General features: G+C 43.8%; 1 protein-coding gene across 5 annotated transcripts in view; it reads right to left on the bottom strand.

Moving 5' to 3' along the window:
- The window catches only part of brsk2a (BR serine/threonine kinase 2a), a 433,387-nt gene that overhangs the window by 216,883 nt on the left and 201,441 nt on the right, over positions 1 to 15,063 (bottom strand). For all 5 annotated transcript variants that reach the window (XM_052465216.1, XM_052465218.1, XM_052465220.1 and 2 more), the window contains exon 2: positions 1,647 to 1,741. In XM_052465216.1, the coding sequence (XP_052321176.1) occupies positions 1,647 to 1,741 (95 nt within the window). The remainder of the gene's footprint in view (positions 1 to 1,646; positions 1,742 to 15,063) is intronic.

Here is a 15,063-nt window from a genome sequence, read left to right as displayed (position 1 = left end):
TATACAAAAAGGTGGTAGTCAGTCGGTCAGTCAGACAATCCAATCCGCCAATAGATCTCCAGCGGAGAAAGGCCACGAAGAACGGAGAGGTGTAGTCCAGGGATGCAAAGAGTGGATCCGATCCTGGGTAAACTCTCTTAAGCTACAAAACACACGTTTAACGGCAACAAAACAAACGGAATCGAGAAGCTTCGGAACTGAGGGTTGAACACATCCTCATGCACGTCTCCATCACAACCCCCTTTCGTGCAGCTGATGCTGGCTATTTAATTGGGAATTAAAGGGAAAGCGCCTATTGGAAGGAGCTGCACTGAGACGGTTCAGAAAAATTCAGGGCCGTCACAACGTGTCTATTGCATTGAAACTTCTGAGAATAATGTTAACTGTTCATTTTGTATTGTTTAATTCACTTTTGTTTATTATCTATTTCACTTGCTTTGACAATGTAAACATATGTTTCTCATGCCAATAAAGCACTTGGAATTGAATTGAGAAGAGAAAGAGTATGTGTTTGTGTGTGTGTTTGAGAGAGAGAGAGGAGAGAGAGGGAAAGAGAGAGTGTGTGTGAGAGAGAGAGAGAGAGAGAGAGAGAGAGAGAGAGAGAGAGAGAGAGAGAGAGAGAGAGAGAGAGAGACTGTATGTGCGTGTACAGGTGTGTGTGTGTGTGTGCGTGCGCGTGCGTGCGTGTGTGTGCCGTCTGCTTTGACCATGACCATATTATGTCAGCCATGTCTACTCTACTGTTATATAGACAATGTCATTGTGACCAGCCATGGTAGTTGCTTCAGGGGCCTTTATATCTTCCCTAGAAAACAAAATCGGGAAACGCTTGAAAGAAATGGAGAAATATTAAACAGAAAAATCAAAGATTCTGGTTTCTACCTCTCTGGTTTTCTAATACAACAGTTGCAAATGGAGGCATTTCCATTTGCAAATCGACTGGGTTAAATTTGCAAATCAAACCCTCACCTCTCAAACCTAATTTCTAAAGAATTACAGCCACTCCTCTATCTCTATGTGTCCCAGGAAAGACAATTATAGTTTATCAGGTCAGGTCATGACCCTCTCCATTCCGCCTCACCCTGCCCTTTCCATCCCCCCCTTCCTGAAACCAGCAGAGGGGCCAATTATAGGGAAACCCTCCAGAAAGAGTCTAATTGTGAGCAGGTAGTAAGTAATCTTATTTTTCCAATGACTCTTTGATATGGTCCATATCTGTGTACAGGCTATAGAGGAAGCCAGGAAACCTGAAAGATATTGGGGGTCATTAGGAGATGTCCAAACAGAATGATAGGGTTGGAGAATTCCAGATTTCCTGCTTATTCCATTCTCATTCCGGGAAGACTCCAACCGGGATTTCGGAAAAAAACAGGGAATTTATTGGACGTTCCCATCATTATGCAACCCTAGTAAAGAGAGAGAAACCAATTGGGACCAAATACTGTATAGGCCTGAGTGCAAGAGTACCAACACACAGATATGTAGATTTGGATCGTGTTCATTTGGGCGCACCGCATCAAAGCCTTTTGCAGAAGAAAATGAGAACAATCATTTCTTATTGGACAAGTTCAGATAGTACCTCCCCAAATCCCGACATGTTGTGCCTACTTGAACGGAGAAGATTATATTCAGGGCTGTAGTCTTACCTTCATTAGTACCGACTCGCTGAGTTTCTCTCGGTTGACAATCTTAATTGCAACTTTCTGGCATGTGACACAGTGGATCCCCAGCTTGACCAGGCCTGGAAAAGAAAGACACAGGTTATAGGAGACTCACACATTCAGCACTCTGCACAGGCTTCTGTGTGCGTGCATGCATGCATGTGAGCGAGAGTGAGAGAGACTGACATCCTGCCATGTTAATAAAGGAAGAAATTACCCCTTTCAGATTCATTACTATTCTATTCTATAATATCACTCTTCTCTAAACAGCAAACAAAAAAATGATGTACAGAAATAACACTGTGTTGTTTCATTTACAGCAATGGAGAAAAACTACAAAAAGGTAATAGTCCTCAATAGAAAATGCTGTGCTAACTTCATCTGTCCAAAAGTATCTGTCATTGTAGTCACTTAACAAAGTTTCTATCTACGTTAGTAAGCTTGACTATGTCAGATAACAATAATGTTCTTCCTGAAGCAAGCGCACTAACTATGGCTTCTTTGTCAAGTACCTAGAGGCACTCAAGCGTTCAACGACAGCTATTCTGGCAAGGCAACAGGGACTTCCTCACAAAGACAACGTGATATTCCATTCGAGATAAGCATCAGTGTTAGAAAAGATAACTTTTCATTTTAAATTCCCTTGCTCCCCACCAGACACAGAGACATTTCCACTGGTAGAATACAAGCAGAGAATACAGCATCTTAAATCAAATGTCATCAGGTAAATAAGCAAACACACACACGACACATACACACACTAGATAAGATAAGACAGACAACACAATACATGTAAGAATTGCTGAATGAGTTTACAGTTTACTAACCAAAAACTGTGAACTACACTGAGAAGGAAATCCTTGTTCTATCACATACACACAGCAGAACACACACACACACAGAGAAAAACACTCACGCACAAGCAGATACACACACACACTCAAGCCGATACACACATGATCATCATTAAATGTCGGAAATACACAACGAGGGGAATGTGTGTTCTGTCTGTGGATAGCATGCTGGCTGAGCCAATCCATTTCCCACTGTTCACTAGAGTCTCAGACTCAGAGCAGAACACATGTTTACGACTCAAACAGATACAGATAGGTGGCACACACATGCACACTGCATAGGTGGCAAACACATGCACACACGACTGCACGCAGGCACACACACACACGTACATAATACATATCACCTTTCCACTGTTGATTTCCCTTGGTTTTACCCAAGATGACTTTGGGCAGTGGATAGTTGCCTCTTTGGGGCTCTGATGATAGTCATTGACAATGATTTCCCGTCCCAGAATGTCCACCATAACACAATAATGACAACATTTCAGCAAACTTGAAAGTGTGAAATCTCAAGGTGCTTGAGACATACTATATCGCATCTTTTGTTTTCAAAATACAAGGTCAAATGGAATAACCTCATATTGGGAGCAATTACATTTTCATGTATCTCCATAGTTACATTTTCGGTAACACTTTGATAGTCCAAATAAAGTGTGACTCCAATTTTTCACAATGAGACTTGGGCAATTCCACCGTAAAAGAATGACACTGAGACTCCGATTTTTCACTTTAATAGTATACCAAGCCAAAACCATTGATTGCAAAGTTAAACACACCATACAACTCTATGCACAATGATTATCTTTAAAATGGGCAGTGCAGTCAAAATGTGATTATCCTGTTTTTTTTATTTATTATATTTCCATACTATGATGTTGAAATGACACTCGGACATTGTGAAAATTATGATAATGCCCTTTTCGTTTGAGCTTTTGGAGAAAAAAAATGCCTGGAATTTCAGCCTGTTCAGGTGGGATGGAGTTTTTAGCACACATCATGACATCACAATCTGATCTCATTATTCTGACCAGTCACCTTTTATTTGCATATGTATCCTCCTACTTTGAAAGGTTAAGCGAGGTAGGCTCTAAAGTCTAGATGATCCTATTCACCAATCAGGGCTGTGTATGTAAATTATTTTAAAAAATGTATCAACACGCCCACATGATCAGACTGAACATTTCAGGGAGGATCAGGGAAATAAATAATAAAACATATATTTATTTTATGAAATGAACACACACAGTGATTTACTAGACATACAGTATTGTTATTTTTTTTAACAAAAAATACTGCATGGGGGCTTCAACAATTTCCACTGAAAACTTTACAAAAACACACTTATTCGAAGAATGGTGCAGATGTAACGTTCGGACCAAATCTGTAGCAACCATGGATGTCTAAGTTCGGACATCAAAGTATTTTTATTTGTTATTGTTATTCACTATCTATGTAACGGCTGTCTGTGGTGGAAGAATGTGAGGACCAATGCGCAGCGTGGTGAGTGTTGATATTCTTTAATAGAACTCAGAACACTAAAATACAAAACCAAGAAGAGAACGAAATGAAACAGTTCTGTCTGGTACAGATACGAAACAGAAAATAATCACCCACAAATCAAGGGTATGGTTCTCAATCAGGGACAACGATTGACAGCTGCCTCTGATTGAGAACCATACCAGGACAAACACAGAAATACCAAAGCATAGAAAAAAGAACATAGACTGCACACCCAACTCACGCCCTGACCATACTAAAACAAAGACATCACAAAGGAACTAAGGTCAGAACGCGACAGTAGCCCCCCCCATCCCCCAAAGGTGCCGACTCCGGCTGCAAAACCTGAACCTATAGGGGAGGGTCTGTGTGGGCGTCTGTCCGAGGTGGCGGCTCTGGCGCGGGACGTGGACCCCACTCCATCATAGTCTCGGCCCACTTAAGTGGCGCCTTGGGAGTGGCGACCCTCGCCACCGACCTCGGACTGGGGACCCTTGCCGCGGGTCCCGAATGGACGGGAGATTCCGGCAGCACCGGAGTAACGGACGGCTCTGACAGCTCCTGACTGACCGGCGGCTCTGGCAGCTCCTGACTTATCGGCGGCTCTGAGAGGCAGCCCCACCACTAGCCGGCGGCTCTGGCAGCTCCTGACTGGCGGCTCTGGCAGCTCAGGACAGACGGGCGACTCCGGCCGCGCAGGACAGGAGGGAGACTCCGGCAGCGCAGGACAGGAGGGAGACTCCGGCAGCGCAGGACAGGAGGGAGACTCCAGCTGCGCAGGACAGGAGGGAGACTCCGGCAGCGCAGGACAGGAGGGAGGCTCCGGCAGCGCTGGACAGGAGGGAGACTCCGGCTGCGCTGGACAGGAGGGAGACTCTGGCAGCGCTGGACAGGAGGGAGACTCTGGCAGCGCTGGACAGGAGGGAGACTCTGGCAGCGCTGGACAGGCAGGAGCAACTGTAGGGAGGAGACGGAGAGACAGCCTGGTACGGAGGGCTGCCACCAGAGGGCTGGTGCCTGGAAGAGGCACCGGATAGACCAGACCGTGGAGGCGCGCTGGAGGTCTCGAGCACTGAGCCTGCACAACCCTACCTGGCTGGATACTCCCCGTAGCGAACCGGCGAACCGGGGACACCATGCGTAGGGCTGGTGCCATGTACCCTGGCCCGAGGAGATGCAGGAGATGCACTGGAGACCAGATGCGCTGAGCCGGCTTCATGGCACCTGGCTCGATGCCCACTCTAGCCCGGCCGATACGAGGCACTGCGATGTAACGCACCGGGCTATGCCTGCGCACCGGGGACACCGTGCGCCTCACGGCATAATACGGTGCCTGCCCGGTCCACCTCTCTCCACAGTATGCACGGGGAGTTGGAGCAGGTCTCCTACCTGACTTAGCCACACTCCCCGTGTGCCACCCCCCAAGACATTTTTGGGGCTGCCTCTCGGGCTTCCTTGATCGCCGTGCCAACTCCATTCGTCGGTATCCCTCCTCACACTGTTCCAGAGAATCCCAGGCGGGCTCCGGCACTCTCCCTGGGTCGACCGACCACCTTTCTATCTCGTCCCATGTTGTCACCTTCTCCATATAGCGCTGCTCCTTACCACGCTGCTTGGTCCTTTGGTGGTTGGTGATTCTGTAACGGCTGTCTGTGGTGGAAGAATGTGAGGACCAATGCGCAGCGTGGTAAGTGTTCATATTCTTTAATAGAACTGAGAACACTAAAATACAAAACCAACAAGAGAACGAAATGAAACCGAAACAGTTCTGTCTGGTACAGATACGAAACAGAAAATAATCACCCACAACTCAAGGGTGAAAACAGGCTGCCTAAGTATGGTTCTCAATCAGGGACAACGATTGACAGCTGCCTCTGATTGAGAACCATACCAGGCCAAACACAGAAATACCAAATCATAGAAAAAAGAACATAGACTGCCCACCCAACTTACGCCCTGACCATCAACTCACGCCCTGACCATACTAAAACAAAGACATCACAAGGAACTAAGGTCAGAACATGACAATCTATTTAAAAATATGTCTTTATTTATCTGTAACTCTGCAATGGAAAAGTAAAAATTTCACTGTTAGTCTACACCTGTTTTTTAAAAAGCATGTAACAAATAAAATTAGATTTGAATACAGCACAGTAGAGTACAGCACACTAGAGTAGAGTACAGTTCAGTACAGCACAGTATAGTTCAGTAGAGTAGAATAGAGTTTAGTAAAGTACAATACATTAAATTATACTGTACTCTACTCTAGTGTAGTCTAATGTACTGTACTGTTCTGTATTAAACTCTACTTTACTGTAGAGTACTGTATTATACTGACCTATAATATATTTTCCTTTACCGTACTGTACTTTAATGTGCTCTACTGCACTGTACTGTGCTGTACAAACTTGTGAAACAGATGTCTATGATTGGTTCAGATTTCGACTGACCAAATTTCAACTACTTTTCAAGGTCCATGGATGTCCAATGTCGGTCAGTGCTCAGTGGGTGAGTGGGCTCATTACAGTAAATAAAAACAGAGGGGGCTCATGGGTAGATGGTTGAGCCAGAGGTTGTCACTATAAGTCACAAGCAAGTCTCAAGTCACAAGGTGCAAGTCTCAAGTCGAGTCACAATGGGTTGAGTCTCGGGTCAAGTCCAAGTCATGCATTCTAAGAGGAAGTCAAGTCGAGTGGAGTTTTTTCAAGTAAGGTAAAAAAATATATACATACATGTAATGACTTGTTCATCTACAAATCTTTGTCTGTTTATTGAAGCTACCAGACAGTCCTTTTTATTATTTTGCCTACAACACATTTTGATTATGTAATAATACATTTGACCAACAAATTCCAAATCCAAACTTCATAAGTAAATGATCAATTTCAATAAATGTTAACTTACCAAAAGATACATTGCAATTGAATTTATTTTTTATAATCCTCATTTTTTAAGTGGTAAAAATGACAAGAACTGACTGGTTTTTCCATTTTGGACTTGTAGATTGAAGGATTTTTCTCAGTTTGAAACCCCCTGTTCATCATAAGATCTATGAACCTTGCCATTTTCTTATTTCAGCACAGACGGGCTGGACAGGTCAACGTGCCAAGGAAACACTCACAGCCAAGTGAATGCAAAGTGAACAGCTGGTATTCCTGATCACCCAACGTTTTTGGAGCTGCATATTTATTTATGGCAATCCTCTCTTCCTACATTTTGCCATTTGCACTCCACCCGATCCTATAGCTATCTAGCCCTTATGGGGCGACAGTTGCCTAGTGGTTAGAGCACTGGGCCAGTAAACCAAAAGGTTCCTGGATCTGACAAGGTACAAACCTGCCATTCTGCCCCTGAGCAAGGCAGTTAACCCAGTGTTACCTGGGCCCCGTGGATGTGGATGTCAATTAAGGCAGCCCTCCGCACCTCTCTGATTCAGAGGGGTTGAGGTAAATGTTGAAGGCATTCAGTTGTACAACTGAACCGATTTCCCAAAATTAGCTATTGATTTCTTAGCTCAGTGGTTCTCAAATGTTTGACCGGCAAAACACCAAAAAGGAGTGGTTCAAAGCTTGAGACCCCAGTGCATGCACATGCACACACGCACAAGGGCGTACACGCGCACAAATGCTACGCAGATGTAGCCTGTGATTACAGCCATAAACGGTGATGTCGTTTTTGAATGCAAGATACAAAAATAAACTGCGTTTTACACCTGCATTTTGATCTGAACGTCATTCATGTTAGCAGTCAATATCGACTAGGAATATAACGTCACATTGTAATTGCTCTGGAGTCCAGAGCAAGCAGGATCATAAGGCCTACCTGTATGCAAACCTGGGAAAGCATCATCTATCTGTAGCCTTTTACTTCCTCGCAAAAATATTGAATTTATTGCGACGTTACAGCTCTCTTTAGATATACAGTGTAGCCAGCACCACCATTGAGGTACATCATGAAAACCCACCCGAATAAGACCTATCCGAAATATGAAAATGATCAATGAAATCGCCTGTTGTTCTGGCAAAGATGCATTCGTAGCAGATTGCTAAGCTGTATTTTATAGGAGTTTTACAGGAGCCAAGTGTGTGCAAAGCTGTCATCAAGGCAAAGAGTGGCAACTTTGAAGAATCTCAAACATAAAATATCTTTGGATTTGTTGAACACTTTTTTTGCTTACTACATGATTCCACCTGTGTCATTTCATAGTTTTGTTTGTCTCCGCTATTGGAATGAGTAGGTGGGTCCAAACTTTTGACTAGTACTGTATATATGCATTCACTTTGAAAAAATGTAGACTCTTAGCTTCAATTTTTAGACCAAATTTAGACATGCTTCTATGAACTTCAGATGTTATGAAGCTTTTCACATGGAAATGCCCACATATCATCATCAGCATCCTGCGGGTGTGCTTGCAGTTATGTGTCCATGCAGTTATGTGTGTGTGTGTGCATAGATAATGAATACTTTATCTCTACATAATTGCCAGGGAGAGGCACATGTATGGCGGAATGACAGCGAATGATGAGCAGAAAGAAACACAGAAACCCAACGCTAAAATTATGAAGGGATGTGATAGAAAGGCTTGTGGATTGTCGATAATGGCACCCTAATTCCCTATATAGTGCACGACTTTTGACAAGATCCCTATGGGCCATTGTCAAAAGTAGTGTACTAAATAGAGAAAAGGGTGCCATTTGGGATGTATCCATATTAAAGCGTGGGGAGCTTCCTCTCTTCTGTTCCTAGTTTGTGTGATTTATTTTATGAAGCAGCGGAAAAAGACAGTCATTGGGCTTTGAGGAGGTGGTGAGATAGGGGAGAGAGAGAGACGGCTAATTGTTTGTTCTAATTGGAGGGAGCGAGGGGGAGAGGGGAAGAAGGAGAGAAAGAGAGGGAGGAGGTTGTGAGATACGGGAGATACGGGAGAGAGACTGCTAAGTGTTTGTTGTTCTGTTCTGACTCCCTGGCAATGACAAGGAAAAGTAGGTGGACAGTAAGAGAGAGAGAAAAGGGGATCAATAAAGGAAGGAAAGAGAATAAGGGAGAGAGAGAGAGAGAGAGCGAGCGAGAGAGCGAGCGAGAGAGAGAGAGAGAGAGAGAGAGAGAGAGAGAGAGAGCGCGAGAGAGAGAGAAACTCACTAATTATCAAAATTAGGAAAGAGCTGTTAAATTCTACAACCACCTAAAAGGAAGCTATTCCCACACTTTCCATAACAAAGCCATCACCTACAGAGAGATGAACCTGGAGAAGAGTCCCCTAAGCAAGCTAGTCCTGGGGCTCTGTTCATAAACACACCCCACAGAGCCCCAGGACAGCAGCACAATTAGACCCAATCAAATCATGAGAAAACAAAAAGATAATTACTTGACACATTGGAAAGAATTAACAAAAAAACAGAGCAAACTAGAATGCTATTTGGCCCTAAACAGAGAGTACACATTGGCAGAATACCTGTCCACTGTGACTGCCTTGCTATTGAGAAAGGCCACCATAGACAGACCTGGTTCTCAAGAGAAGACAGGCTATGTGCACACTGCCCACAAAATGAGGTGGAAACTGAGCTGCACTTCCTAAGAAAGAAAGGAAAGAGAGTAAGGGATAGAGAGAGAGAGAGAGAGAGAGAAATAGAGGGAAAGAGAGAGAGAGATGGAAGAAAGGGAGAGAGCAATAGAAGAGATAAGGAGATGGAGACAAGATAAATGGCCGGGCCATAGAAAATTAAGCAATAATGAAGAGCAGACTGTGGGAGTTAGGGTGACTCCAGGGCCTGTGGATCGCAGGGGCTCAGAGTAGAAACACATGGAGGAGATGAGGCAGAGAGAGAGAGAGAGAGAGAGAGAGAGAGAGAGAGAGAGAGAGAGAGAGAGAGAGATGAGAGATGGGGGCAAAGGAAGAGAGAACTACAACACAAGAGGCCCATTAGGCCAGAGATGGTAATCACAAGTTAATGGGTGACAGGGAGACAGGCATAATAATGATTAATACATTAACTAGAGTCGACATCCAAGGCCCCCCGGAAATCTAATTAGCTTCTTTAAAAAAAAAAAAGCTAAAGATATCTGTTTAATTTAAAGATATCTGTTTTTTTTTGCATGGTCTGCATCTCAATCCACAACATCCGCCGTCATCGCCCTTTGTCCTCTGCGGTGGAAGGTGGCAGAGCAAAAGCGATGTTTGTCAAAAGGGGAGACATGCTGAAAATCTGTATTTTCACAAAAATGTCTGTAGCGTCCGAAATGTCGGATGTTTTGCTCTAGGACGCCTACAAGCCTCGTCTGAAGGTAGCCCGGTACCAGTTTAGAAAATGAGTTTAAGCATATATGAAACTCCTTTAGTGCCCCTAAAAACTGTGGTAATGTAGGAACAAGGCTGGCAGGTAGCCTAGCGGTTAAGAGTGTTGGGCCAGTAACCTAAGGTCGCTGGTTCGAAACCCCGAGCCTATCAGGTGAAAAGTCTGTTAATGTGCCCTTGAGCGAGGCACTTAATCCTAATTGCTCCCGTAAGTGGCTTGGGATAAGAGTGTCTGCTAAATAACTCAAATATAACAGTGGTAATGAATCAAAGTTGATAATGTAGAGGTAACTGCCAAAATAGGGGAAACACTTGAGTAAATTAGGGTTCTGGTGGCTATGGTGTGGGGTGGATTTTTCTGCCAAGGTTTAGGTCCACTCAACCCCTTAGAGGGCTAGGGGTTGAGGGAGTTGAAAGTCTGTGTTGCCCAGCAACAGCCCCAAAACACCACTGCTCTAGAGGAGATCTGCATGGAGGAATGGGCCAAAACACCAGCAACAGTGTGTGAAAACCTTGTGAAGACTTACAGAAAACGTTTGACCTCTGTCATTGCCAACAAAGGGTATATGACAAAGTATTGAGATAAACTTTTGTTATTGACCAAATACTTATTTTCCACCATAATTTGCAAAGAAATTCATAAAAAATCCTACAATGTGATTTTCTGGATTTCTCTTCTCATTTTGTCTGTCATAATTGAAGTGTACCTATGATAAAAATTACAGGCTTCTCTCATCTTTTTAAGTGGGAGAACTTGCACAATTGGTGGCTGACTAAATTATTTTTTGCCCAACTGTATATGTCAAGGTGCATTGAAGCTGTTCTAGAGGCTCATGGTGGCCAACACCCTATTAAGACACTTTATATATTTCCATTATTTTGACTTGTGATAATGCAATAATAACAGTGGTAATGCATTAAGGCTATCAACAGCGATAATGCATCAACAGTTATTTTATTTTATTTTACCTTTATTTAACCAGGCAAGTCAGTTAAGAACACATTCTTATTTTCAATGACGGCCTGGGAACAGTGGGTTAACTGCCTGTTCAGGGGCAGAACGACAGATTTGTACCTTGTCAGCTCGGGGGTTTGAACTCGCAACCTTCCGGTTACTAGTCCAACGCTCTAACCACTAGGCTACGCTGCCGCCCCAATCATCAACAGTGGTAATGCATTTTTACATGCACATAAAAAACCTTTCAAAGATGTGAATGACCAGGTAAAAATACAGCAACTCAACTACTAGTCCACTGAACTTAAGCATAGGCACTAGTAAGTAACCGTGCATCGGAAGGTCTCAAGCAAGAGTGATTCCACCCCAGGAAGGCCTGAATAGCTAGCTGACTCTTGTCTGCACTAGCTCTGGTCCAGGGATAGCTAGCTAGTTATGGCATTTCAACCCCCTTACTGTTTGTTGGTGGCTGCAACGCACCATCCTCTCTGGCACCATTCAACATCCTGTCTCAGCTTGTATGTCTCACAGCGTCTGTGCCCTCAGAAGGTATCTGCTGGAGTCAGACCCTATTGGTATTTTTGGTTACTTTCCATTGCTTTATGCATTTATTTTAGCCGGTGGTCTTTTGGAATGTAAAATGGGTGAAACATAAAACATCTATGAATGTATTCAGACTATGCAATAGGAAAATGCATTACTTTTGAATAAAAACACCTAATAAAATACCTTTATTGTTGTCTAGCGAATGTATTATATGAGTCTGATGTTATGCATGCTGAGGAAAGGTGTGTGCAGCAGAGAGAGGTTAGCCATTTCATGTCATTGCTTTGCACTGCACTTGTTCACTGCAGTTGTATTATGTCATCCAGTAATGAAAGACCAGATCTGGCAGCAGTGTGTCCCGTCCCGTGTTTAGTCAGATTAAAGAAGGATTTTTGAGCCTTGAGACAATTGAGACATGGATTGTGTATGTGTGCCATTCATAGGGGAAATGGGCAAGACAAAATATTTAAGTGCCTTCGAACAAGGTATGGCAGTATGCGCCAGGCGCACCGGTTTGTGTCAAGAACTGCAACGCTGCTGTGTTTTTCAAATATTGAACCTCAATATTAGGAAGCTGTTCCTAAAGTTTGGTATACACTGTGTATAGATCAACAAACAAAAAAGGGCCTAAAATGGACACTTTCATCATCAAAAATGAATAGAAAAATCCTCCCAATGCAGTTTCTATATGAGGATTGCCAGAACAATCTGAGATACCAAAAATATTTTGGGGCCTTCCTGGCATGGAATTGCCAATAAGCATAGTTACAGACACAGATACACAGGTACCTTTCTCTCTATGTCTCTCTGTCTAACCTAGACTAGACCCTTCAGTTAATTCATTACAATGAGTGCAATAGAGTGATAGCTCAGGTGCCCTCTTCACCTGTCAGTGTTCTTTCCCAGGGTAGCCCACTGATCCCTGGGTGAACCTCCACTGAGCCCTGGGTGAGCCCCGGCTCTGTGGCTGGGGGAGCCAGGGAGAGGCAGGGTGAACCAGGAGTAGACAGGGGGAATATGCAGAGGGAAGCCCAAGGAGCACAGCAGGCTCAGTAGCACTGCTGGCTTTGAGCAGAGCTTCAAACACTCAACTCTGACTGAGAGCAGAGCACAGGGAGAGACAGAGAAGATTACTGCTGCACTGCTGCAGGGGAGGGGAACAGAGAGAGAGTGAGAGAAAGAGAAAGCGCGAGAGAGAGAGAGAGAGAGAGAGAGAGAGAGAGAGAGAGAGAGAGAGAGAGAGAGAGAGAATGTGTGTGTGTGTGTGTGTGTGTGTGTGTGTGTGTGTGTGTGTGTGTGTGTGTGTGTGTGTGTGTGTGTGTGTGTGTGTGTGTGTGTGTGTGTGTGTGTGTGTGTGTGTGTGTGTGTGTGTGTGTGTGTGTGTGTGTGTGTGTGTGTGTGTGTCAGTGGAGGCTCCTCAGAGGAGAAAGTGGAGGATCATCCTCCTCAGTGAAATTTCATGAAAAAATAAAAAGAGTGAAACATTAAAAAAGTTATCCTTTTTAGATAAAACTATATTAAATATAAGTACATATAAGTACATATAAGTACAGAATAGATGCAGGCCAGTGACCCTGCCGGCATTTCTATTGCCACACCATGTTGTCTTTGGGCAATCGGACATCATTGGCAAAAGTGAGCATGTAAGTAATCCATACCCAACCTATCCATACGCATCGTGACGCACTCACTTCCAAATCTCGTTTTGGACGAGACTGACTTCATGACCAAAATGATCATATTTACACTTTGTAGTACATTTTGATACTGGAACTAAGGTTTCTGACTCATATCGATGCCATATAGGCTGATTATAACCAGAGAAGTTGGTTCTAGGAGGCAGTTCCCCTTTAATGATCTGATGTGGAGCGACTGCTGGCGCTGGGTAAGACACAAAAAGGGAACTTCAGAGCATGGCTCAATGAGCTTCAACGCAGAAAAGCATTTTGAAGAGGAGAAAAGAAGCATTGGAATCTACAGGGTTATAAGCAATGTCGGATTAATGGTTTGAATCATAGATACAGTGCATTCTGAAAGTATTCAGAACCTTTGACTTTGTCCACGTTGTTACATTACAGCCTTATTCGAAAATGCATTAAATGGTTTATTTTCTAAATCAAACCACACACAATACCTCATAATGACAAAGCAAATCAACATTTTTTGAAATTGTTGCTAATTTATTCTAAATAAAAAACTGAAACATCACATTGACATAAGTATTCAGACCCTTTACTCAATATTTTGTTGAAGCACCTTGGGCAGCGATTACAACCTCAAGTCTTCTTGGGTATGACGCTACAAGCTTGGCACACCTTCTATTTGGGGAGTCTCTCCCATTCTTCTCTGCAAAACCTCTCAAGCTCTACCAGATTGGATGGGGAGCATTTCTGGGCTCTGGCTGGGCCAGTCAAGGACATTCAGAGATTTGTCCCGTAGCCACCACTGCATTGTCTTGGCTGTGTGCTTAGGATCCTATTGGAAGGTGACCCTTCGCCCCAGTCTGTCCTGAGCGCTCTGGAGGAGGCTTCCATCAAGGATCTCTCTGTACTTTGCTCCGTTCATCTTTGACTCGATCTTGACTAATCTCGCAGTCTCTGCCGCTGAAAAACATCCCATAGCATGATGCTGCTACCACCATGCTTCACAGTTGGGATGGTGCCAGGTTTCCTCCAGACGTGAAGCTTGGCATTCAGGCCAAAGAGTTCAATCTTGGTTTCATCAGACCAGAGAGTCTTGTTTCTCATGGTCTGAGAGTCCTTTAGGTGCCCTTTGGAAAACTCAGAGCGGGCTGTCATGTGCCTTTTACTGAGTTTCTTCAGTCTGGCCACTCTACCATAAAGGCCTGATTGGTGGAGTGCTGCAGAGACAATTCTTTCGACCTCGTGGCTTGGGTTCAGTACTGGTTCGATAACGTACACACTTTACTTTTGTCTACTCGCACCAGCCATGATTTGGACATGCAGGTTGAAATGTCAAAAGAAACTCTGAACCAATTATATTACTTTAGGGGCCCTGTTCAAATTAACTCTGATTTGTGGAAAGGAATGGCACTGCAATGGATAGTTGCCGTTTTAAGGTTTCCGGTGGTTTTTAGGTGATCTTAAAAAAAAGTGTACATGATGTTTCCGCCACTGTTTCCTATGACTGAAAACGGCTCCTGGAGATCAGAACAGCAATCACAAACCTTGATTTGGATGAAGATTTCTACTTCTACTATTTGTTCTCCTGAGTGGTGCAGTGGTTAAAGGCACT

This window comes from Oncorhynchus keta, chromosome 17 (genome assembly GCF_023373465.1).
Source record: "Oncorhynchus keta strain PuntledgeMale-10-30-2019 chromosome 17, Oket_V2, whole genome shotgun sequence".
NCBI classification, from domain to species: domain Eukaryota; kingdom Metazoa; phylum Chordata; class Actinopteri; order Salmoniformes; family Salmonidae; genus Oncorhynchus; species Oncorhynchus keta.
Note: the sequence above shows the minus strand (reverse complement) of the source record. Positions and strands in the feature narration are given on the sequence as shown.